The sequence below is a fragment of the Astatotilapia calliptera genome, chromosome 22 (assembly GCF_964374335.1).
Source record: "Astatotilapia calliptera chromosome 22, fAstCal68.1, whole genome shotgun sequence".
Lineage (NCBI taxonomy): Eukaryota > Metazoa > Chordata > Actinopteri > Cichliformes > Cichlidae > Astatotilapia > Astatotilapia calliptera.
Genome location: NC_137442.1, coordinates 15,600,689 through 15,627,960, shown reverse-complemented (window position 1 = coordinate 15,627,960; position 27,272 = coordinate 15,600,689). Strand labels below are relative to the sequence as shown.

Below are 27,272 nucleotides of genomic sequence, written 5' to 3'. Positions count from 1 at the left end.
CATTAGTTTAGTTTTTTTAGCTACATCTGGTGAAGTTGTGGTAAAATGTAGTGATGGGCAGATGAAGCCCCATGAAGCACTGAAGCTTTTCATCCAATTGGTTCACCCCAACGCGAAGCTTCATGAAGCTTCATTTGCTCTAGCAGGACACCTACTGGACGTAAAAATAATAGCTGGCATGAATTTGAAGAGTGTGGCATTTTGCACACAGCCTGTAAATGTCAACAACAAAAGGAGTGTGTAAAACATGTATATTGTAGTGATGGCAGTATACTGTGTATATTTATAGTGGCAGTATGGGAAATGATTATTTGGAAATGCTTGAAATGGAAATGATCATTTACTGTGAGGTGAGGTGTGGTTGGGGTGTGGACAGTAGTTGTGCTTTTGTAACGTTGAGGTATGGACAGCTACACACTGAGGCTTTGAGCCTCAGTCCTGCCTGTTCACATTTTATTCTGTAAAAACTAAATTTTCACTGCTTTTATGACCTTTTTAGTGGGGAGAACATAGCTAGGATTTAATGATTTAACAAATCTTTTGAATCCTTTGTCCTCCACAATGCTAAATAGCTGGGAGTCCTCAATCACCATGCTGACCAGGTCTTCATCTATTTGAGATTGTTCTCCTGAGGAAAGACAATAAAGATAAAGCACAAATATAAATATCACACACGTAACTTATAACAGTTGTATAATATTGTTATATCATTTAGTAACATTACTGCATCCTATATTATCATTGCATTTGATGGCTCACCTGGTCTTGCTCCACAATCGGTGTCCCCCTTATTCTCATGCAAAGCTCTGTAGTGCCTAAGCATGGATGAGGTGTTGTTGTTGTCATATCCCAGCTCCCTGGCACATAGCAAACACTTCACCTTGTACAAAAGTCAAGACAGCTCAACATAAATTGTATTGCACGATCAGTATCATGAAAATACATCTTCTGTAGAAATTTACATACCTTGTTGGGAGGAATAAGATCAAAATGTTCCCACACAGGGGAGGACATCCTCCTCTTCTTAGCTGGCTCCATTCTCTCCTGACTTTCCTCACTCTCATAAACCTCCAAACTGTCTCCAAACTCTCACTAACCGCAACTCTCCATCAAACACCCACATTTTTGAATGAAGTCTGAGGGGTTTATATCGCTGTCATATCTCGCGGCAAAGTTCGAACCACTTCATGAACCAGTCACGTGGTACAGCCGGGCAGCGAGGCTTCGGACGTCATCATTTTCAGCTCCTCCCATAAATGAAGCAAGCCTCGATACGCGCTTCGCGGAAACGCCCCCTCCATTACTCGACACACGCTCCGAAGCCTCGATACAGAACGTCCCATCACTAGTAAAATGCTGGTATTAGCCTATTCGTCGTAGCAAGCTAGCCTGAAGCTAATATTTGCTAAATTTAGGGACGCCCGTGTCTCTTCAGGAGTTGGAGGCTGGTGTTCTAGGAGCGGATCTCAGGATCTCAACAGGCAGTGTTGGGCAGTAACATAATACATGCACCGGCGTTACGTATTTAAAATACAAAATATGAGTAAATGTATCCGTTACAATTACTGTTCAATAGGTGATATTGAGAATACAGTTAGTTTGTTGAAATAAATGGATTACATGGCGGTATTTACCTGTTTCATATGTTAGGCTATGGTCTCTCTATTTTTTGGTAATTCCACGCCGGTGGAAACTCAAACAAAACACGCAATAAGAGCCTCTAAAAATTATTATACAAAAATTATTTAATATGAAGGCAATAGCAGAGTGTTACAGGCATCGCCCTAAACAATGTAGCCTCATGGGCAGTGTAGTCCGTGCTGCAGGGAGAATGGACTGCCATACCCGTTATGTGTCTGTGAGCGAGGGAGGGAGAGAAAGGAGAAGTACAGCTGTCACGGAGCAGAAACGGGAGCTGGAAGCATGTAAATATAATAATAACCACTAAAGCCAAAAAGAGTGCCTGACGAGCCCAGCTGCAAGTAAGCTGTTAAGACTCAACTGTACACCGTGTTCTTGTTTTCCTCCGAAACAATAAGCAGCCTTTCAACGCCTCTCTCTGTCTCTCGCTAGCAAACTTGACCCAGACAACAAAGTAAAGCTAGTTTTCAGCTATGAGCCCGACACGAACCGGACGTATTAGCCAGAGGTCCCTTTACTACGGTTCGGAGCCGCTGACCTGTTTTATATACGCGCTGAATAGTTTTCTACACGAGATCGCTGCAGCCTTACCTAATGTCCACCTACTGTTACTCATTTATATTAAGATTTTAACATTTAGTTGGTGTTGGTATGGCGAGTAGCCTTCAGTAATTGTGTCAGAAAACATCACGTGCTCTTCATGTAGCTGAGTACATTCAGTGTTTAAAACAGAAGTTGTGCAGGTCTGAGATCAGCAGTTTTCTGAAACACCAAACTGAGGTACTGTTAATGCTGATGTATAGTGACACAGTTACAGGGGTGATTAATCCTTTTGACTTTTTGTCTTTAAATTTATCAATAAAACAGCTGCAGCTTTCACTGACAGCACATGTGGTACTTTAACCTTTGTACTGTTTTCTTCAGTTAATTTTGGAGTTACTACAAAGATTGAAGATATAGGATGATCTGTCTGCTGTCACTGGGTGGTGCTGAGGTCTGAATCTGAGGACGGCTCCTGTAATCACAAACAGAACAGAATCATCACAAACTGAAATATAAAGTTTATCTCTCAAATCTGAAATAGAGCAGATCCTTCTCCGTCCTCACACACTCGGGATCTGAAGTTGTTCAGTCCTACAGTTCTGCCGACAGCTGTTTATTTTTTTGTTTTAAAGGCCTTACTAACACTTTTTCTAATATCATGTTTACCTTTGAGTTGTTGATGCTTTATAAATGGACATCTGCAAAGATGAGATGATGGAGCAGGTTTCAGTCGAGGTTCAGTCTGCTGCTGCATCCTGGTCACAACATACAGAGGTGTTATCAGCTCAGTATTGAACAAGAAATATTAATGTTTCAAATTATTTGTCCTAAAGGATGCAAGCTGTACAGAGTACTGAACATGTGACTTTGTGAACATAATTCATTAAAAATAATTTGGACAGTTTTTTAACCTGAATATTTGTAACAAACTCAGTAAAAAAAAAAAAAAGCTAAAAAAAATAATCAGGGGAAAAATGTAACATTTTAAGTTAAGCTGACAAGCGGAAGTAGTTGGTTTCAGTACATAAGTATCGGGCTTTGCTATTTAATCCGTAGCTATTGACTAATGAGGGGAATTTAAAAGTTGGCTTTAATGTCCTTCCACATGTGGAAAGCGACAGAAAACATGCTGCTGTTTGCACATATTTAATAATCAGCTCTGCACAGGAGCAGAAGCAGAGTCCAGCCCGTTGCTCTTACAGTATAATACTCATAATAAAAGTACAGTAACCGTGGTTAGTCACTGAGCAGCCTGGTGCGTTTCTCTTGATTTCTTTAGTCAGGGTAAATCCATTCACCTGCACGGGGTAGCTAAACGAACTTTACAAAACATGTTTCCCCGACAGCCGAGTGCTCATCTTAGCTAGCTAGGTCCTTAGGTAGCTAGCTAAGGACCTAAATTACGGATTAGCTTACAAACACATTTAACTTACCAAAAATAATGCGGTGGGGCCTCAGATCCTCCTGTCCGGTAGTCCAATTTACTGAAGAACACCTCAGGCTGTCACTTTGAAATAGTCGGTAATGTAAACGCTGGACCTCTCGGCATCTGCCATTCCCGAACAGACACGTGCGAGTTTGTCCGTGACCGCAGCCGCGTCGTCAGTGTCTTCTCCAGTCATTGGTCAGCATTATAATATATGCAAATACATGCGGGTCGGAATCCCCGCCCCCCAGCGCACCCCCGTACGCCAAAACAGTGCCAGCAGAGTGAAACTGAAAAATGGTTTGGAATCCGAAAAGTGGATTGAAACCGAAAAATGGATTGAAACCGAAAAAAAAAAAATTGTAAGCGAAAACAAAAAAATTACAGTTTCAATTAATTGTTTTTCACTATCAATTTTTTTTTCGGTTTCAATACAAGATTTTTCAGTACATTTATTTCAGTTACAATATTTTTTTTCGGTTTCAATCCATTTTTCGGTTTCGTTTCAAGGTGGCATCGTTCTGATTCCATAGCCCCTCAGCTTGTCCTCGCACTTAGCCCAAAGGATTTGTGAGTAGCCACGAGCACGTGCGTTTTGTTTTCTGCTTGTTTATCAAGCGAAGCGGCCATTTGTGTGTTTTTTCTGGCCCAACGAGCCCGAGCAACGATCAGGCCTGCAACGGTTTCAGTAAAGGAGCTCTAAAAGGTTACAAATTTGAACTGAACTTGAAAGGGGAATATCTTGGATAAATTTGTTGTTTCTAAACATTGACTGTGAATTGTGAAGAGGGAAAAACCATCCAATTGAATTGTAAGGAAACACTTCAGAACTTGGAATATTGTTTTTTTTTATTTAAATCATACTTTGGTTTGACTAAATCTTACATTTTGAATTTAAAGTTTTGTGTTGTGTCATATTTATGATTTGCAGAGTTTACAAGTGATAAGGGTTATTAAAAAGGTAAAAGAGAGGTTTAGCATGTTAGATAAATTCATTATTCTTAGTGAAGATTAAACAGAACTCCTTATTTTCACTAAGTGGAGGCACCGCCAACATTAAGATTTATAAGTACAAAGGTTAAAACTGGTTAGCTATCGTTTCTCCTGTTTACCAATAAAATAAGTAACGTACCCAGGGCCCCACTCAGAGTACTATCACCATCTTAACCGAGGGTTAATCCAGAGCTACTTGAGTTGGGTGCTACACTTATTATAGGTGCTCGGAAACTAATCAGCAGTAGGTTTCTTTGCTTTGGCGTCCTTGAATCCTGTCCTGCAGCAGATCTGTAAATTAGGCTCATTGTGGTACTGGAAACAAATATCCATTCTGTTCTCCCAAGAAGCTATCTTTTTGAGCATGTAGCAACAATCTCAAGGACATCACCATATAGAGATAACCTGCATTTGAAAGAGCAACAGGCAAAGGACAAGAAGTTACCTAGCAACAGCCATGGTGAAAGTTAGAATCAAAGTTCAGCTAATGACAACTGGAAAGCACTTTATCAACAGCTTGGGAGTGGATAGAGTCACAGAGTTTGCCAGATGGGTCCCCGTTTTTTTTTTTTTTTCCTTCTTTTTTTTTAGACCCAATAATTCAGTAAAAAAAAAAAAAAGGTTTTGTAGTTATCTTTTGCATAGTATAAGTTGTACAGTATAGGTATCAGGCCAGTGAACATATTACATGTATTTGGTAAGACACTACTGACGCACAAAGTTCCACTGATTCATATTCCATACCTGCATGGTTTTTCTCAATTTGACCTAGGTCTATGACCCAATAATAATAATTGTCCATAACAAATTTTGAACGATGAATTTGGAAAGCATAAATAGCCTGTTTGGCTTATTAATCCTTAATGAATGTTCCAGAAAGCAAGGAGGGAGTATGTTTAGATTTTACAACACACATTTTTTGGAGAAAAACATTTATAATCACACAAGATTGTGTTTTTTATGTAACACATGAACACAAAACAGTCATAAATGATTTAAACATATTTCACTGAGGCACCAGCATTCTGTAGCTCTTTCTCATAAGAAATCCCCATAGCTACCATTGAAATTTAGCAACATTAACTCACTATTAATTAACAATTAGAACACTTGTTTATTCCAAACAAGTCTGGTCATTCAAAACAGTGGTAGGAAACCTTGTGTGTGTTCCAGACATGTTTGTTACAGTGCTTTGTTCTATATACTTCAAGGACTTTCCCTACCTCACATACATGGCCCATTTAGCATCACCAATTAACCTAACATGTATGTCTTGGGACTGTGGGAGGATGCCCACTCCAGATTTTATGGAAACCTCACACAGAAAGGTTCCAGTCAGGATTTGGCCTGGCCAGGTTTGGAGCCTTTTTTATTGTGAGGAAACAATGTTAACTACCCCACTACTGTGCCACTCTATTTCAGATCTTGTTTCGATGTCATGGCACCATCTCTCAAGACATTCTCTGACCTCTGCATAACCTCTGTTCTTTATGAGCACCATATTTGATCACTACTTTGCTGTTTTACTTTTTCACAGTTCAAAGATTCCCCCATGATCTTTCAAAGACCAGCAAATGTCTCTCTGCGGGAACCTGGGCAAATGTGACGGAAACCCAGACAGTGCTCATAACAATGTCAAAGTTCCCATTGACCTCTATCACACCACCATAATAAAAGCACATGGAGACAGCATGTACAGTTTCACAGTTTTAGGATTCCCTAAAACCACGATTGTCTTTGATTTGATTCACACTGGTGGAAACCAAAATTTATCTAAAAAAAATACAGATCGAATTTGACCCAGAACAGCTTCAAGGTACAAACATTTGTAGCTCTTGTAGTTGAACTCCATAAATTGCTACAATATTTAAGTTTTTGTTTATTTCTGGTCACTTTAGGCAAAGTCAAAATTATTCTAAAAGAATTAAATTGAGCTATTTACGTTAATGAAGCGATGCTTTGAAACCTACCTCCATTCGCACAGATTGCATTTTATTCCATGTTTTGTATTCTTGGAAAACGCATCATCATTTGAAGGATGGCAGGCTTGAAATTGTTCTTCATTAAGAATGCTGTGTTTGAGTGTCTGAGTCAGGGACTTATGAGAATTATCTGGAGACAGAGAGAGAGAAGAGAAAAAGTGGTGAAGTAACATTGTGATAGACATAAAAGGAACAGCCAGGCAAAAGAAAAATAGAGTCAGTGAGAGACCATAAAAAAGTGTGATGTAGTGTTGGGTTGTCTGCTCATGTGCTGTCATGATGGAGACAAAGGTCCCTTTTCACAGCAGGTATTAATATGTATCTTAGATAATTTGAAGTAGACATGAGGACACCTTTAAGTATGTCAGTTCCCAATAGTTATTTCAGGTACGCCAGTCCAGCCGTAAGCACAAAAGCCTCACTCACATGCTTCTCGAACCTTATGTTTGTGCGGGGTAGCCGGTCAAGCAAGGGTGATGAGCTAAAACAGCTTTTTTCAGACACTACATAAACTACACTCGGCTGCACTGAATCCGAGTGTAAGATAGAGAATGTTTCATTTGAGCACTGCAACTTTCCTTTTCTGCTTTTATGTTTTTTACCTTGGTATTTTTCCTCATTATGATGTAACAAACAACTTGGCAAATGCTTGGCAGTAAAGGGCAACTATAATTCCGTTGTTTCAACATTGTTCGTCATTAGGCTGTGTCTCTCTGTGCATCTTAGGTGAGCACTTGGTGAATCTGATCTAATGTCCCTGCTTTTTCTGTATGTAAACAAATGCTTTCTTAAACAAATTTCTATTTGTGCTGTTTCTGAATGGAAATGAAATAAAAAACAAAATATCTGGGTAGCACTTTCTATTACAGCTCAGTAATAAAGGGGTAATGGGAGGGTAACAAGGGAAACAAGAGCGTAATAATGTGGTAATTTCTAAGTTATTACCATGCAATTACCAATTTTCAGCAGAATCAAAATTATGTATCTTTATTAATCTGTGCTTTTTTAATATACTATTATCTTTGCAACTATTCACTTGCTGTCAAAGGGACTTTTAATGAACTCAGAAAAAACTGTTAGGTAGGAATGACAGGTTCAACCAGAGAATAGAAGGAAAAGCACTACCTTGCTGTTTTGGTGTTGTAGATGTCTTGGCTGGACCCAGATGGTAGAACTATGTTGGTGCATGGTTGCCTGACACCTTATCACACAGGACTAAATCCTAATATGAATGACACACTGTTCGAATTTCTCTAGCCTTACATATCTCACAACATTTAAACCAGACATTGAGGTTTTATTTCTATTTTTCTTTTGGAAGACTAAATACAACAACAGAAAATAATTTCCCATTATGTAAAATTGGGAGAATTGTCCCATGGGCAGAAAATGTACATTGATTAATTAATATTTTTCTTAGTTTTTAGGGGTTTTTTGTTTGTTTGTTTGTTTGTTTTTTGTATGTTCTGCAAATGTTTTGAGCCTAACACTTAGGAAAATAGCCTGAAGTCTCCTAAACAACCTTTTTTGTAATTTCTTTAAGTAGTCTTCAAGAAAGTTGTCCAGGCTCCTTGAAGGACATTCAAAGCTCTTTATTAGATATTGGCTGTCTTTTGTTCCATTTTCTGTCAATTCACCACTGAATTGGCCTCCATTTTTTATTTTTTTTTTTATCACATAATTTCATTAATTTTGACAAGCTCCCCAACATCACTGGCTGAAATGGAACCCTAAACATGATATATCCTCCACAGTGTTTTGGAGATGCTGTAGACACTCAGTTTTCAAACTCTCTTGAATTCCTCTGTATATATTGATGATTTGAAACAAAAATTCATATTTAAATTCATCACTGCTGAAGACCTGCCCTTGAGTTTCATTACAGTTCCTGTGGAAGTTAAACCTCAGGGTTTTCTCTCAGTTTCCCATTCTTAAGAATGTCTTCGTGCAATAACTTCCAAATTAACACATTAATGACATTGCATTTTTCATTAACACAGTAATGCAATGAGTTAGTGTATCAAATGTTCACATCACATTTAAATTTGTTACTTGCATGACAAACGTTCTTCATTTATTTGCACATTAGGTGGATGGAGCAAAAAAAAAAAAAACTTCAGTTTTTGAGGATTGGGGATCTGGGCTTTTATTCTATTTCCACAAAAGATCCTAAGTCTGATGATAACATGCAAACTGGATCCAGGACAGAAATAACTGCATACTATTATTATAACAAGCATCTGCGCAGACAGCATGCTAATGCAAATCTAGCTAAAAACCCAGAGTCATGTTGAGAAATGAAAGCTGAGTACATGCAGACCCCAGCTCAGCAGCCAGAGCCTAATTTTCAAAAGGTAACAAAAAAAAAAAAAGATGGCCAATCGGGCTTGTAACATTTCTACCTGTTGACAATTATATGGCAGACTTGCTACAGTTGTCAATTTAAAGACACTTTGGACATATTTAAACAGTAAAAGCTGAGATTAGTGTGTGAGTGAGTGAGATTTTTCAGATTTGCTTCCCTGTTTCTTGTTTTAATCTTGTAAGACATCGTTTACAGTCCATTTTCTTGAAACTTTGAAGTCACCACCTGCCAGTGTTGTGCTACAGCCAAAGACTAAGAACAATAATCACATGCATAATAATTTAAGTTCAATTTTAGATATGTGCATTTTAAAACTGTCTGTTCGTGACGACACTCCTGGGAACCAGGTTGAGAGGCCCTAAGCCACTCTTCTATAGTGTTTGCAAATACCTTAAATAGCAAGGTCAAAGTCAAAAGAAGCTAAAGAGGAAACTGACCAGATAAAAATCTATCACTGATATGTTATCCTGTAGTTCAGTACATATTATTTAGCAAAGCAGATCTCAAGGCACGAGACAGAGGTCTAAAGTTTCAATGAGTACGACAATCGCATGGGCAAGGTGACCTAGTGGTTTGAGATACCATCCAATTACTTAAAGGTCACAGGTGTGATCACAGAAAAAGCCACTGTCTGTCTATCAGCAACCATGTATCATGTCAAATGGTCCTTGAGGTAGACACTGAATATCAGGCTCCTTACTCAGTTCAAGTTCATCAGTGGTAAACATGACAGTATACTCTGTCAAAATTAAAATCAGGGACAACTTTTATTATAGAAGTAAAAAGGTCAAGAACATACAAAATACAGGTTTAATCTAAAAGTGTGAACTAATCCATTTGGAATTATTGCCATTTCTGAAACATGGATCAATGCGGAGAAAGGAATGGACTTTGGACTGGAGGGATATGAAGTGAATTTTGTAAATAGAAGGAACAAGAGTGGAGGGGGAGTAGCTGTGTATGTGGATAAAAACCTAAACTACAAGGTGGTAGAAAGTATGACAACTGTAATTGATAATTTACTAGAATGTATAACAATTGAAATTTATAAGGAAAAAGAAAAAAATGTAATAATTAGCTGTATATATAGAACACCTGGCTCTAGTATTCAAGTATTTAATGACTTCATAGAGGAAATATTCTCTAAAACAAATCAAAAAGTTATGTTTATCTGTGGTGATTTTAATATTGACCTGTTGAATCCAAAAAAGCATAAAATGAGCGACGAATTCCTAAACACTATGTACAGTTTGAGTTTACATCCTAAAATAACCAGGCCTAGCAGAATTACACCACATTGTGCCACCTTACTTGACAATATTTTCACTAACAATATGGAAAACAACATTGTGAGCGGATTATTAATTAATGACATCAGTGATCACCTACCAGTTTTTGCAGTTTATGACACTAATTATAAGAAAAATCAGCATGAAGAACAACTGAGATACAGACGTGTAAGGACGGAAGAAACTATGACTGCATTTAAGAACGATCTATTAGATCAGGACTGGGACAATGTGTACAAAGAAGCTGATATTGATATTGCATATGGCATATTTTTAAGAATATTCATGGAGTTGTACGATAAAAACTGTCCAACAATAAAATACAACAGAAAGCACAAATATTCAGATAGACCATGGCTCACTAAGGGTTTACAAAATGCATGTAAAAAGAAAAATACACTCTATAGGGAATACCTAAAACAAAGAACAAAAGATGCTGAAAATAAATATAAAAAATACAAAAATAAGTTGACCAATATTATACGTGTATGTAGAAAGGAGTATTATAGTAAAATATTGAACAACAATAAACATAATATGAAAGGAATATGGGATGTTTTAAACGGTATCATTAAAAATAATTCTGGACAACAAAGTTATCCACAATACTTTATCGATAATGGCAATATTATGGAAAACACTGCTGATAAGGTCAACAGCTTTAATCATTATTTTGTAAATATTGGACCAAAACTGGCAGAACAAATTCCTGAGTCACTGCCATCAGTAGACTGTAGTGAAAACCTGATTGATAGGAACCCTAACTCAATGTTCCTCACATCAGTGGAGGAAAAAGAAATAATTGACATTGTACACATGTGTAAATATAAAACATCTACTGATTGTAATGATATTGACATGAAAATCGTCAAGAAGGTCATTGAAGGAATTGTAGGACCTCTAACATATATTTGCAACTTATCATTTCAGACGGGAAAAGTGCCAAACAAAATGAAAATAGCTAAAGTTGTGCCGCTGTATAAAACCGGGGATAGACGCCACTTCACAAATTACAGGCCTGTTTCTTTACTACCACAATTCTCCAAAATCCTAGAAAACCTGTTTAATAAACGATTAGACAAATTCTTAGATAAATATAAATTACTCTCTGACAGTCAATATGGATTCAGATCAAAAAGATCAACATCTCTGGCATTAATCGAATCAATTGAGGAGATTACGAATGCTATTGATCAGAAACAGTATGCAGCTGGAGTATTTCTGGATCTCAAGAACGCATTCGACACAATCAATCATGACATATTAATTAATAAACTGGAACGGTATGGGATTAGGGGGGTTGTACTGCAATGGGTGAAAAATTATTTAAGTGACCGGAAACAATTTGTGAAGCTGGGTGTCCATTCCTCATCATGCTTGGACATTGCTTGTGGTGTTCCACAAGGCTCTGTACTGGGTCCAAAATTATTTATTATTTATATAAATGATATTTGTAAGGCATCTGATATATTAAAATTAGTATTATTTGCAGATGACACAAATATTTTTTGTTCTGGGGGGAATCTAAAGGAGCTGCTGGATACAATTACTTCAGAAATGTGCAAAATTAAAAAATGGTTTAACAGGAACAAACTATCGCTAAATCTAAGTAAAACTAAAATTATCTTATTTGGGAATTCCCTTAGAAATGCACAAGTGCAGATTCATGTAGATGGTGTGGAAATTGAAAGAGTACTTGAACATAAGTTTCTTGGTGTGATTATAGATGATAAATTAAACTGGAAGTCTCATATAAATCATATACATAACAAAATTTCAAGAAGTGTCTCAATCTTGAGTAAAGTAAAACACATTCTGGACCACAAATCACTCCACATTCTCTATTGTTCCCTGATTGCACCGTATTTGAATTACTGTGCAGAGGTTTGGGGCAATACTTACAAATGTTCGCTATCATCAATCTTTATATTACAAAAAAGGGCCATAAGGATAATCCATAAAACTGGTTACAGAGATCATACAAATCCACTATTCTTAAAATCAAAAATTCTAAAATTCACAGATCTGGTTCATTTTCTCACAGCACAAATTATATATAAAGCAATAAATAACCTGCTTCCTGACAATATTCTAAAAATGTTTTCTAAAAGGGAACGGGGATACAATTTGAGGGGGGAATTAAATTTAAAACATCCTCGTATCCGTACAACATTAAAAAGTTTTTGCATCTCTGTGTGTGGAGTGAAGCTGTGGAACAGACTAAGTAAAGATATGAAGCAATGTCCAAGCATGGCGCAGTTTAAAAAGCGGTTTAAGGATATGGTTTTTACAGGGTACAGGGAAAAGGTAGAGATTTGATAGGGTGTTCTTGTCTAATATTTTCATGTGTGTGCGCACGCACGGGTTTGTTGGTATGGGTATATATATATATATATATATATATATATATATATATATATATAAAATTGTAGGCTGTGTATCCTTGAGGTGTTAATGGGGTTATTGAAAATGTGTATATGTGCGTATGTGTGTATATACGTATGTATGGATAGATAGAAACATATGTGTATATATTTAAAAAAAAAAAAAAAAATTACACATAACATATAATGTAATTGCAAGGAGGTATTTCTGTAGTCTATTGATACTAGATAGTGGAAAAGGGGTGGGATTAAATAAGCTTATGCTTCTTCCTGCTCCTTTTTGAACATGGACGTTATTTGGAGTTGTGGTTGCTCGTTTTCCTTTTGTTTGCTTTGTTCATTTGTCTCTTTTAATTCTATTTTTTTTTTTATACTTTTTCAACATGTTCAAAATAAAGAATCAATCAATCAAAAAGTGTGAACATATTCAATCCTGAATATGTCAAAAAAGAGGTAACCCTTAGGTGAGGCTATAAGGATTTACTAGTTCACTTTCTTTTCCCTCTTTAAACTTTGTGCTTGCTCACATATCTATGCCGAGAGATGCTTCTTATTTAAAATGTGTCTGTGTTAAATGCAGCCTCCTATAGTAATCAAATATGGCTAAATGTGCAAGAAAGAGTGTTTGATGTCTCACTACAGAACTAGAGGGCATGCTAATGTTAAGGACACATATTAGATATCCTACCTGGCAAGCAGAGCAGTAATGTGTTGCACAGCAAGAACCACTTTTACGGCTTATTTAATAATGAAAACTTCTCAGTTATAGTTAGGATAATTTAGTCAAATCAGAGAAATCATATTTTAACCATCATAGTAGCAAGACAAAATTTATTGGGGTCTGAGAATATAGAAATAAGAGCAAATTATCTGTATCATTACATCGGGTGCTTTCTTTTCCTTAAACGTGGCGCAATAAATATGATAAAGTGTAGACACTGATCAACAGCAGGCTTTCTACTAGTCATTTGAATGCAGAACTGGTACACATCTAAATTTGAACTGCTTTACATTTAGAGTGCCACTGTTAATTAAAGGAAATGATTGGCTTTACTATTATCTAATTTTTCTATCTACATAACAGTCTCCATCTTTTTTTCTCTAGGTCAGAAATCAAAGAACTTCATTTGAAAATGAAAGCTTGTAGAATATCTAAAAAGCAAATAATAGCTTAATGTCTGGATTGTTGAAATTCCCTTATACTAACTACAAGGCACCAAATTTGGATTTCTTTTTTACAAAGAGAAACTAATGCACATTTTATGCCAAACTGCCATCATTGCCCCAGTGATGCCAGCAACTCTTTTGTCCTAAAATATTTTAATCAATTACAACTAGTTCAGAATTCTGTATCTGCAATGCTTACTTGAACTGGCTGCCTCTCAGTCCCCATATATATCTTAGAATCATTGTACAAAATAATTGTTTTGGAATGTAAAGTGCGACTTTTACTTTGAAGCTGAACAATCTCCATTTCCACATCACACTGTCAGTTTGACCACCGCTTGGAAAGTAGTTTGCAAATGTTTGCAGTCAAGTCAGTGTCTTCATTGAAAACTAGTTTTGATGTCAGCAAGGCTTTTGGTGCAGCAGCAAATACCTCTTTATGACCATTTTCACACTAGAGACTGCCAGCAACCTCCAGCAACCACTTGCCAACTGGTTGCAGAATATGCACTTTTACGAGCTGACTGGGGGTTATCAGAGGGGGTCACTGTATGATTTCTAGGCCTGGGTGAATGAGGCTTTAACAAGATATTTCACAGTGACTGACAGCTACTTTCAGGAACTACTTGGAGCTGGTTTAGCTAGTCACCAACAGGTCTCTGGGTGCTAGATGACTTACCAGAACTGTTTAGGTGTGGTACAACAAAAAGAATGAATGGCCAGGTAAAGGCACATGAAAATGAACGTAACACAGATATACCAGCTGAAAAAAATAGAAAAGGGTATGTGTCTTGCCTGGATTTAGAAAAAAAAATTCTCATTGTTGTTGAATTTCTAACACAATAGAAGTGACTGGTTCCCATGATGCTATAGAGGGGATAGGTGAATACTATTAATAATCTGGCAGCATAATAATTATGGTACCAGCTGGCTGTTTTAAACTAGTACTCTACTGCAAAGCCATCAGAGAAAACCTCTAAAAGAGGCAGCACTGATTTAACAAAGCAGCATTACACCTGCCAACACATGTGTCAGGCCAAAGGTTGGTGCACCAGAGACAATGCAACTGACTATTATATTCCAGACAGCCTTACTGCAATGTCAGAAAGTGTCTGACAATGATTGAAAAGGAACAGTGCTTTAAAGCAATTGTAGATATAGTAAAACATTCAATAATGTTCGTATTTGGCATATTATTGGTAGTCTACCTATTATTTTTAATTAGACTGCCAAAAACATTTGATTTTCAGACAGATTTACTAATTTTAATTTGTTGTCACACCACATCATTCAACGATAAACTGATCATCTATTTTCTTCTTTGTGTTTTCTTTTGTTTTGTTGTTTTTACTGAGGCATTTTTATGGTTTAGAGATATATGCACAATATACAAACCTTGTCACTCACATTAAACAAGTAAAAAATCTCTTAGATTATGAGGGGATGAAGAATTGACTAACAAATCCCAATAGCTTTTTCTTCTAATTCTTCTCCAAATGTAAGTTTTGTCCAAGAATCCCACATTTTCCGAAGATACAGTAAAACACCTACTCATTGTATGAAAAGAGTGTTGGACTAACACAATAAATGAATTTTTTATACTGTCTCTTTGTACGGACGAGTTGCCATATATAAAAATGGACAAAATAGAACTCAATTGTGACACATGCTGCTTTGCTAAAACCCTTACATGCTATAGAATCCTGAGCTGGAAGGTTGAGTTGCTAGCTTTCATAACCCCGATCTCTGTTCAAGGCTGGCTTTTGGCATTGGTTATAAATTGCCTCCTTGATCTTTCTCCAGCCATCTTCTGATTCATGACCTCTTTCCTCTCACTAGTAAAAGATGTGCTCACTTTTGGCCTGGAGTTTGCAACAAATATTATCTGCTTCCAGTGTTTGTGCCATATTTTGCTCAAGGTGGCAATTTTACAAATGTAGCTTTATATTGCTCATTGCATGCTTGAATACTTCAAAGATGCTTTGAAAGTTCAGTCACATAAGAAAATCACACCAAGCCCTTTATAGTGGAAATTCAAAAATACTACTGTACTGTTATTTTCCACATATAAAACCTAAACCGATTAAGGCATCACCTCACAAAGTGTCAGGCCAGTACACAAGTTGTGATATTTTTGATATATTCATCCAGTTGAGTTTGCTCACTTGATCTCTCCATGGCCTATTGAAATATTCTTAATTGTATAAATTAGCTATACAAAACTCTGAAGTAGTCAACAAAAGCCTTATGAAAACGTATGAAATGAAAACAGAGGTTGAGGTTGTGCTAATGTGTGATTGGTGGGGGTAAAGCTCAACCCTGCGCAGAGCTGGTGCAGACCACATCATAAAAAGAAAGCATTTCTCTTCAGACAAATGACTAAAAAGTGTGTCTGATACTGATCTGGAAGAAACAAAGCCTGAAGGGCGTGAAGAGTTGTTTGCTGCAGTGGTCAAAAACTTCACTACAGTATTCAAGAGCCTCGAGATTTGTGATCAGTGGCAGATGTTTGCCACAGAGTGGGCAGACAGATTTTATAAGGCCTGTGTAAGAAACAAGTGATCCACCGGGGAATATTATTGACTCTAGCTTCCTATTGCTGTTTTCAGATTTTTTTTTTTTTTTTAACACAACATTAAACCACCCATTCATCAGTCTTTTTTCCCCTTTATCCAATTCATGGTTATGGGGGAATGCTTTTCCCAGCTGTCATAGGGCAAAAGATATGAAAAATTACCTAACCCTTATTTGTAGTACTGCATGAAGTTTGATGTTCAGTTTGTCTCCACAAACAAAGAGAGGGAACAAAAACATGTAAAATTACAGAACCAAATGCCACTTTATGTTTTTTCAATGTGTGGTATAATGGAGCTTCTAGCTCTTTTAATATATATTTTTAATTAAATATCTGCTGAATTTTATAAAACGTTCCATTATTAGCCATTCATGTAAGTATACTGTGGTGAACAAGTAGCTCTTGAGATTATTATGCTTTCTTTGTCAGTGAATAGAAAGTGACTACGGAGGAGAAAAGTGCACACACGTTTACACAGAGTCATTTGTGCAGGTTGCAGTGGGACACCCCAAATGTGTCTGCAGCAGAAACCGAAAGAATTTTTGTCATTTATTGGCATGAAAAAATTATACATTTCACTTTGCCTAAAATGGCCTCTTGGCATTAGGATCATGTCTCATCCAAATCAAAGGCACACAGCTGCAGGCACCGCTAACGGCAAGCTTGTGGGCCAAGCAAATTGGAATAAAAACACTAAGATCACAACCTGACGATGAGAAACAATGTCACTTTTACTTGCTTCTTTAACTGGGTGTATATATATCCGAGTGAAAGTTTCTGAATAAGACAGCACAGAGATGGAAAATTTAAATGTTACATGATTACTCCTTAGGTTTTGAATTTGATTATTAATATAGACTTGCCTCTGCAGTGTGCAAGGTCCCTACTCCCTTATGGTGTATTCACTAGCCAGCAACTCTGACTGGTCGCAGATACTAATCAGCATAGATACCATCAATGCCACATTTAGCTGTTGCTTACCTGCCTCCACTGACACTTAAATATCTTACTACACTTAAATCTGCATTTAATCTGAAGGCCACCAGATGGCAATAGCTGTGATTTAGAAAAAGGCTTCTGGCCCTGTAAAAATCTATGGCAAAGCAAATTTCTGTCTTGACCTGTGCGAACCCTTTGTTGTTGAATTTATGGGCTTAGTCACTCATGCAGGCGGTCTATCCTTCAAGCACGGGTCCTCTACCATAGGCCTGGGAGCTTGAGGGTCCTGCGCAGTATCTTAGCTGTTCCTAGGACTGCACTCTTCTGCACTCTTCTGAGATCTCAGATGTTGTTCCTGGGATCTGCTAGAACCACTTGCCTAGCTTGAGAGGAGTGACTATACCTAGTTGTGTGTGTGTGTGTGTATATATATATATGTGTGTGTATATGTATATATGTGTATATATATATATATTTTTTTTTTTTTTCCCCAGGGTATCAGTATCAAGTCTGAAATTCTAGTAATGTGACAACCCTGACTCTGACTAACAAAGCTTAACCCTAACCTAGCCTAACCTCAGTCATGACTTAGCGTAATTTCACTGACCTTCTGACCGTAATGCTAAAACATTGCCTCGAACCATTTTCAAAAATAATGCACAAATTATCTTCATGAAAACAACAGCTAAAACAGAATAGTTAAGGATATAAAAGCAGAATTTCTCTTCAACTTTTCCCCTCCACAACTTTTTATTTCACATCTGCATAAGTATGATCTGAAATGTCTGTTTCTGTTCCCATTTTTATGTTTGTAGACTAATAAAAGATATTAAAACAGAAAAGCACATAAAGAATTGTAAGGAAGGTCAGGAAGCTCGCATTAAGTGAAGCAAACAATGATCATATTCATACAGAATGAATATTCTTTCACTTGGGGAAAATGTCAACTGACATGCTGGCTGACATGCCTTTCTCTCCATTTGATAAGATTAAGATGGATCGTTTTTGATTTTGCTGTTACTATATTTCTGAGGGATGACAGCAGCATAGTGACACAGGTTAAGAACAAAAAAGGTGTGTCCTTAAACAAAGCACAACCTGACTATTGTAACAATGCTAAAGCCCTACCATGTGATGTCATGGATTTGTACTCCTGGATTCTGAATATTATGCATTATTTGTGTTTGCGGTTCAGTTTTGAATAATGCAATGCAATGATCTGTGGGAATCCACCCTCCGCAAAACATTGCATTACAAACTCACATAACAATCAATCCATCTCTGCGTTTGAAGGGTGTAAGAAATCCACAAGTTGGTCATTAGCATTTCCTTTAGGCTCCTGTATGGTTTTGAATAAAACATTGCTTAGGTCCCAGCTTGTATAAAAGCTGCAAAATTTTGTGTGATGGTTTGAATAATTTGTATGTGTGGCTTCAGGGGTGTGTATGTGTCTTTTGTGTACAAATCTATTGGAATTCATTGCTCCAGGCTGCATGTCCTCTACTTGTTATCGCACGCAAGCACACATTCACATACAAACACACATACTCAGAGTGGCTTTGAACGTGACCTAGCATATCAGCTAGTATGTCAAACCAAGGGACCTATGCGTGTTTCCAAGAATTACGTGTTTGGCATGGCATCTACACTTTTTAAACATTTAAAGACTGTCAAAAGACCAGTGATACCCCTACAAGTAAGTATGCTCTTTCCTGGTGCAGTTACATTTGTTTAACAAAAGCACTCTGGTTAAATGTAACATATTCTCCTGAGTGGAGGTGGATAAGATTCTTTTACTAATTTTGCAATCATTACAACAAAGCTTTAATTTTCAAGAACGTGCATTTTTATGAGTGTAAATTTGTGCTAGATTTTCTTTTTCTTTTTTTTTTTAAAATCAGGACATAAAAAATAATCTGATCTTCATCAGCTTCAAAAATAATTTAAATATAATGTCAGATCAACAACAAAACATGACATATGACACTGTGACACTATTTAATTGTCAAAAAACTGAGCCAAAATGCAGATGTGTGAAAAACTAAGGACACCTCAGTAGCAATACCTTGAAGTAATTGTTTTCTATATGACTTTATCAGTCTCTGACATCATTGTGGACACATTTGTTCCACTCTTGTTTAAAGAGCGGCTTCAGTTCAATGATGTCTGCAGAGATTTGTATATGCACAACTATCTTAAGGTCTACAAAATTTCAACTAGGTTAAGATCTAGATTTTGACTGGGCCAATGCAACACCTTGATTCTTTTTCTTGACAGTTGGCAAGGATATGCTCTGTTTGTTTTTTGGCAAAGACGGCGCTGTACATTATGACCAAACATCTCCACTTGACTTGTCGTCCAAAGGACATTGTTCCAGACGTCTTGTGGTTTGTGGTTTCTCACTGTAGAATGATGGATCTTATAACCCTTCCCTGACTGAAAAGCAGCAAGAATGCCAAGCAAAGGCCAAAACTTTTGCTACATAGAGGTGCTCACCCTTGTTGATGATCAGCTAAGTGCATTTAACACTCAGCACCCGGCTGGAATGTACCCTCTATGGAAACAGTAAGAATGGAAAATTCTCCCATGCAGTGCTTTGACATTTTTAGCTTAGTTTTTTAAAAATAAATAATGACAGTTTGATATCTCATATATTGTTGTTCATCTACGGTTGTACAATAATTAAGTAATGGTAAAGACCAGGTCATTTTATTATTATGGCCTGATGCATAAATCCTCAGTAGATTGTCTCCCAGAAAGTTGACTCAGTTTGTCTGTACATAGCATTTTCAGTGGCTCTTACCCAAGTTTCTCCCACTGAATATGTCCAGATGAACCGAGTTAACTTTCTGGGATTCCCTTATCTGGATGACTGAGCATGCATCAAGAAGGTGAGTGTACTTCCTATTGTTTTTTTCACCATAACTGCAGTTCCATCTCGGTTTTTAAAGCACCTTAAATCAGAAAAGAAAAGAAAAGAGCAGGCTTCCTGAGGAGCTAAACTTAATGAAACACAGCTGTATGGAAGAGACCTCATTTAGAGAAACAAGAAGTCAAAATGCATTTCTATAGCACATTAAAAACAACTTCGGTTGATCAAAGGGCTGTACATGCAATTCAAAATACACAAAATCGTTATAAACACTATAAATATAAAATACGAATCCAATATATAAAAACATCAAATAAAAAAATGATGAAACCAGTGAAAATAGTCTATATAAAGACTGTGGTGAGCAGCAACCACCATCTGACCAAACTAAACGCTGTAGACTAAAAACCAAACAAAAACCTGGTAGCTTTCATTTTTGCTGAAAAAGCCAAATCTCTTCCAATAGCTGAGTTTGCTGAAGATTGAGACTCGCTACAATCTTAAACATGCTGTTTTTGACTCTTGCTTTTTCACCGGCTGTCTTTCATACCATCCGTTCCACAATTTAATAATTTATTTGTGCCCTGAAGGTTACGAGATGTCCACCCAGTTGTACAAAGCACTTTTACACTATAAATAGCATGTGAAAGCATATGATACATACAAAAGCCCCACGTATCACACTGTTATATAGGATCAAGGCAGATATTTCATCACAAGATAAGGTTGATTTTGATGATCACATCCCTCCATGTATATATTTTTATTTTTTTACTTTGTGCAGCACTTCTGTCAACCTGTGTTATTTGTAAATGTGTTTATTGATAAACTGACTGATTAATCGATTCTTGTGAACATACAGTCGTCCAGACATTTTAATTTACTTTGCTGTAAGGATGAAAACGTGTCATTTGATTAAACAGCACCTTACTCTTATAATTATTTCCTTGATTGATGGTATTTAATTATGTCATTAAAATACTTTAAAATACTTCTCCAATAATTTATCCACATTACTTCTTTGAAAAAACAAGAATCTGATGCAAACCGGGGAGGAACATTTTTAAGGTAATTACTAATACATGCATTCATGATTTATTAACAAGCATTTGGTTATTCATAATTTTAAGATTTAATACTTTACACTCACTCCTCTCTACTCTTGTTGGCTAAGTGCAGTGAGAACCTGTATGCCCCATGTTTATGAGCACACAAGGCCAGTCGGGTCAAACCTACGAGGTCAATACATATAATTCCCGTTTGATGTCTTTTGAATGAAAACCTTTTTTTTTTATCCTACATGTAATAAATGAATGAACAAAGAAAATGCACTGACAGGCAGTGGATTCCCCATCTTACCTCCTTTCCTCCTCTTAAGCCTTCCTCCAAGAGCACTTTAAGCTCAGTGATGTGTATGAGATGGATTGAGGCAGACTACAGCACAAGGTCTACCCTGAATTTTGTTTCAATTGGGAAGCAAAGCCTTGGCCTCAGTGAGCCACTGCCTACCAGTTGTGTGCCCCAATAAGCCATCTTTTGCGCTTGCTGTGGCCAGTGTGCCTTAACCCTCACCATCCATGACAGTACCAAAAAAAAGAAGGAGGACATAGAAGATGCAAAAAATTCCCATAAAATACTAAATCATAATACTATATATTTTATTCTGTGTTATTGTTCTGTTGTTTTTTTAAATCTATCATATTCCACAAAGACTGTTCAGTTTAGTTGTAAATGAGTTTCTAATATAAAAAGTGAAACACTAGGTATTTGTTACAGTACCTTAACACTGGAGTCATCAAGGACATTAGTGTCATCCATGGAGTTTCACTTGCTTCATCTCCTGTCTCGCAGGGTTTAGGCACACAAGGTAATAAAACTAATATTAGAGTTTGAAATGGAGCACATATATTGTGACTTAAAATAAGATTTCTCCATTTTCCAACGGTCTTCACATTGATATCTTTGGGAAAAAGCTTCCCCCAACTGAGAGCAATTTCGCTGGACACTGTGTATACTTGTCTAAGAGATTTTATGTAAACCTGACTAAAATTACAAAAAAAAAACAAAGTGTAAAAGTTTAAGGTGAGAATGTTTGATAGAGAGTTGCATTTACACTACAAATAGATTAAATAGCAAATAGGCTCATCTCCTTTAGGACGCTCTTTTGTCTTAACTTCTAAAATATATTGTTGTGTGCTGCAGCCAGTGTCCTTTTTGTGCTATTGTCTAATATGCAGGGTTGGCAACATCAACTCAGGGGACAGGAGGTCTGCAAAAGGCTTCAGTAGCTCTGAGCCTGGGCTTACTGGCACTGTTAGAGGAAAGGATGTTAGCAAAACTCTGTGATATAATGGCCAATGACCTCCACCCCTCTCCATGACATGCTATCAGTCTAGTAAAGGACCTTCAGTCACACACTTGACATGCTATGCCAGAGAACCCGGCAGGTGCACAGTATGCCAGCTACCAACAAACCCTCCTCCCAAGGCGAAAACATCATCAGCAGTAGCTATTGCCAACTGGGATGGTGTTCAGAGATATTATGAATCCAAATCTAACTCACAGCTTCCCCCTTTATATAGCCACTGTTTTATCCATTGCTGTTATATAAACAATGAAACAGACAGTAAAACAGGTACAATATGAGCACTGATGTCAATTTTGTAACATTATCATTTTATTACTGCATTACATGAAGTTTTACTCATGCTGTCTCAAATGTAGAGTAGTTTTAAAATGAAAGCGTAAAATATAGGAGATTAATTCATCATTCAGGAGATTGGGTTTGAATTGTTTTTCTGTTGCATGAACAAGCCTGAAATTATTTTGGGTAGATGAGTTTATAGTAAATGAGAACACTTCAATGATCAGCAAAATGTTTCCAAAACAAGGTATGAGATTGTTTCAAATAACGATCTTGTGAAAGCTTCTGAAAGTGCAAGGCCTCAGTTGCACAAGCCTAGGGAGTGGTTGGTGACTTACAGTTGCTAGGGGAAAATATTCCCGGTTTTCTCCAATGGGTTGTGGCTGGAGGTTGTTCCCTGTTGTGAGGGGGAATCATAGAGGGTATTATACAAAAAACCTTCCTGTCAAAACGAACAACCACACATATAGGTATATGGGTATATGCATTTTTTCCTTGAGGCCTGTGCTTGCCAGGGGAACACTGACCAATCTCTAGGCCTGTGTGTCCGGGGCTTTAGCAACCAATTTTACAGATAGTTAGCAACCTCCTGCAACTGCTTGCCCATAGGTCAGGAATACAAATTTTCCCTAGAGAAAAATGAATTACCAGGAGGTCACTAACCAGTCAGTTTGAGTGATCATTAAAAAACAGTTGCCAAAATTTTATTTGGAAGGTGTTTAGAGTAGCTTCTTTTAATCTGTTGAACATTTTCTCTTTCTTATTCTGAGAAGACAAGCTTTTCTAGTTCTTAAAACTCCCCTTTAACTGTGCTTAAGGTGGAGACAGAGACTTTTATTACCTGAAATCCCATTTTCCAGTAAGAGATTTAGACACAAACAAACATCATTATTTTGTATACAGTAGAAAAAAAATGCTGAAAAGGCAATCGAAGTTTGGTTTATGGGTGAAGGAGATGAGATGGAAAGAGATTAATAGAAAGAAAATGGGTGACAAAAAACAGAAGCGAAAAGGGATTTAAGATGTGAGACAGACAAAGCGGAAACAGCCTGAAAAGAGGAAATTGATAGTAAAAAGATGGAAGGGAGAGGAAATGAGGAGATAAGGAGATTGTATTTCCATCATGGTCACATTCTTTCCAGTCTTTTCCAGTTCTTTTATTGTCTGCTTCTAATAGCCACACATTAAGATTTGTATTATGTAAATATCTCAGTGTGTGGGAGTATGTGTGGTGTTTTTCTTTAGTTTTTTCAGTTGATTTATATACTGGATGAAGGTTTCTTAGTGGTTAACATTTAAAAGTTCACATTCAATATCTGTTTCTATTTGTCACCATTGTTTATTTTTCGTATCCATTTTTACCTTCGTGCCTTTCATTCTTCTAAACTTGTCACCTAGTATTTTTATGAAGCAGCAGTATTTGAATTTTTATTACTAGCATGAAACAACATGGTGTTATTTGAAGTTTTATACTACCGAATAAAATGGACCATTCTGCTATTTATAGCTGTTGACAGAATAACTGTCACACATGGGTAAGAAGGACCCAAAATACAGGATTCGCAGATCAACATGCAAAAACAGAAATTCCACCTTCATTAAGTGGAAATTTAGAAATCCATAACAGAGAACTAACAGCAGAAACTCGCTAACAAAACCAAGTCAACCACAAAATAAGTTTAAATGGCATGCTAACATGGGACAAACACAAGGTCGGTACTATTTATGCTTAAAGACACACTGAGGGCAAAGGAAGAGGACAAGCAACAGCTGAAACTAATCAAGAAAAACGATACATAGGAACTCAAATTAAATACAAAACAAAGGAGACAAATAACTGTCAAAATAAAGCAGGACACAGAAGGATGGCATGGATGGAATTTCAAAAGAAACTAAAAATCAAGGACGAGCAGCAACTACAACTAACATAGATTAAAAATCAAATGCATACAGATAAAAATAGAAACAATAAGCATGCCAAACAGAAAATATTTAACAAACAGAAATTAAAAGTTGAGAAACTTAAAACTTAAAGTGACATCCATCCATCGTCCATCTTAGAAAAATAAAATACACATCTTTAAAATTAACTACCACCATATATTATTATTATTTTTATTATTATGTTTTTTATTTTATCTATGTCGTCTGTTATGTGTCGACACAAACCTGGTTCATCCCTTGTGTTAGGTGCCTTTTTTATGCTTGACTGAGTCATAGGCAGTGTAGGAACTAACGCGTTATCAAGTAACGCGTTACAGTAACTACGTTATTATTGTGGTAACGAGCACGGTAACTAGTTATTATGCCAAAATCAGGAACGCGTTTATCGTTACTGGGATTTAGATAGGGTCGTTATTCATTACTTCGTGTGTTGCGTTCGACTTACCTCGGAAATCGGAACACGGACCTGGGAATAATGTCACACTCGAGCGTTCTGGTTAGTCTCGTCAGAGAAGTCAGGATTCCAATATGGCGAGCTTGAAAACGGTTGTTTTGCTAGCCCTCTAAAAAAACAAATTACTACTAAACACATATGAAGCTCATCTGCAGTCTGGAGTTACCTACATCTTCCTACTCGGAAGGCAAGCTAGAAGACTGGCATCCTTGCTGGGTATCCAGTTAGGGAAGCAACACATTAACAAGAGAATTCTGAGTAAAACCAAAGTTACTTTTCCTAGTAACTAGTTGCTTTGAAAGTAACAAGTAACTTGAAGTAACTGAGTTACTTTTGATAGAAGTAACTAGTAATGTAACTAAGTTACTAATTTAAAGTAACTAAGTTACTAATTTAAAGTAACGTACCCAACACTGGTCATAGGTGAGGGTAAAGTGGATTAACAAATAAAAACATTCCTCTGAAAATGATCAGGTATGAGAACAGCATGAAATTTGTGAAAAAAGAGACATTTGAAAGACCGCTCCTGCACCTTGGAAACAGTTTTGCTCTTTTTTATATGATTTATTTTAAAAAAGATTGTCCCCATGTAATTTTTGTCCACAATGAGACACAAGCAACTGCAGTGAAAAGGTGTCCGCAGTGTGAACTCCTGAACTGGTAAGAGAGGATCACAGACACACAGGCAGGCAGACAGAAAATATAGTAGGACACAGTAAGTTTGTCATGTTTAAATGAATTAGTGTAACTAAGGAATTTCCTAACTGGCATAAATTCAGCACATCTTATCTCATTTAATGTTATCTATAATTTGGGCTAACAAACTAGATTTATTGAATGGTCTATGCCACAAAGCAAGCCATTATATTTTGTCAAGATAAGTCCATTAAAAATGCTCTACACATTGTGTGCTACCATGGTGGAGAGGTCCAGTTTGGGGACTCTAATTAGTGGATGGGAATCCCAGCAGAAACCTACTGGCTATAGCTGTTTGTGTCTGGACACCTGTCAATCAAGTGTGCCCCTAACTCCAAATAAATAAGTTATATAACAACAACAACAACAAAAAAGAAAGAAAAAAAAACCCCCACCCAATACACAGTTGTTATGATGAGGCAAACTATCCATAGAGGGCAAAACAGCTTGTTTGTACCAGGATGTAAACATGCTTTCTCATGCTGTAAAGTCGAACATTTTAACATATGGGGATTGACTAGCTTTTGAAGCCAGTCTCAAATGACTGTTAGAGAAACTACAGTTTTTTTGTTTTGTTTTTTTGTTTTCATTTTGTACTTCCTTATTGATTTCATTTTTCAGCTCTTAATGTTGCTGCTTGTTTATAACACCTTAGGACTCCAGTTTAGTTGCACTGGCATGTTCAAGTGTTACAAAACTAAGACTGCACATCTATTTTTTTTGCTTCATCACTACTTATATACACAGCCTTAAAGGAAACTAAAAATAAAACATATATGACACTATCATTTTATCTGTTTTGTTTTTCAGGTATTAGGACATGTTAGGTTCATGCAACCATCCTTATCTAAAATGTAGTGGATGAGATTGAGTTTGAAGTTCTCTATTCATGACTTTCTGCTTTTATCTGTTTTTTTCTCTTAATCTTCAACTTTCTTGGTGTTTCTTTCTTTCTCTGTATATGCACATTTTCGTTAAAGTCAGCCGCTAAACTAAGTTGTGGACCACTGCCAGCCCGCAACCAGATCAAGAGAAGCAGCGACGGACTTAGATAAACTAAGGGACACAAAGTAAAGGGTTGAGAAAAGAGATGCTCAAGAGAGAAAGAAGAGTAAAAAAAAAAAAACCCAGCACACAACAGCAGAAGGAGAAATTGATGTAAATGAAACTTAATGACTATTAATGTATTTTTCCTGTGGCAGCTGTGTGTGTCATATTGGAAGGTCACATCACTGTCAAGATGTCATATGACGTTAAAAGTTTGTGTGAGTGGGTGCTATGAAGAATTTGACTTCTACCGTATATGGCGTATTTAAAAAAGAGCCAGTGAAAACATCTGCTAAATTCAGAAAGTATAG

The 27,272-nt window shown here is 36.8% G+C and overlaps 1 protein-coding gene and 1 long non-coding RNA gene across 2 annotated transcripts; both read right to left on the bottom strand.

The window, feature by feature from the left end:
- Window positions 1-439: 439 nt before the first annotated feature.
- LOC145423615 (uncharacterized) lies at window positions 440-1,369 on the bottom strand. Its single transcript, XM_080296307.1, has 3 exons — window positions 967-1,369; window positions 760-880; window positions 440-628 (listed from the first exon to the last, which is right to left on the bottom strand). The coding sequence occupies exons 1-3, from the start codon at window positions 1,036-1,038 to the stop codon at window positions 468-470; spliced, it is 354 nt and encodes a 117-aa protein (XP_080152433.1). The 5' UTR covers window positions 1,039-1,369; the 3' UTR covers window positions 440-467.
- Window positions 1,370-2,421: 1,052 nt separating this feature from the next.
- LOC145423616 (uncharacterized) lies at window positions 2,422-3,782 on the bottom strand. The gene is made up of 3 exons (XR_013904672.1): window positions 3,618-3,782; window positions 2,851-2,939; window positions 2,422-2,656 (listed from the first exon to the last, which is right to left on the bottom strand). It is a non-coding gene; the product is annotated as an uncharacterized LOC145423616 (long non-coding RNA).
- Window positions 3,783-27,272: the final 23,490 nt, after the last annotated feature.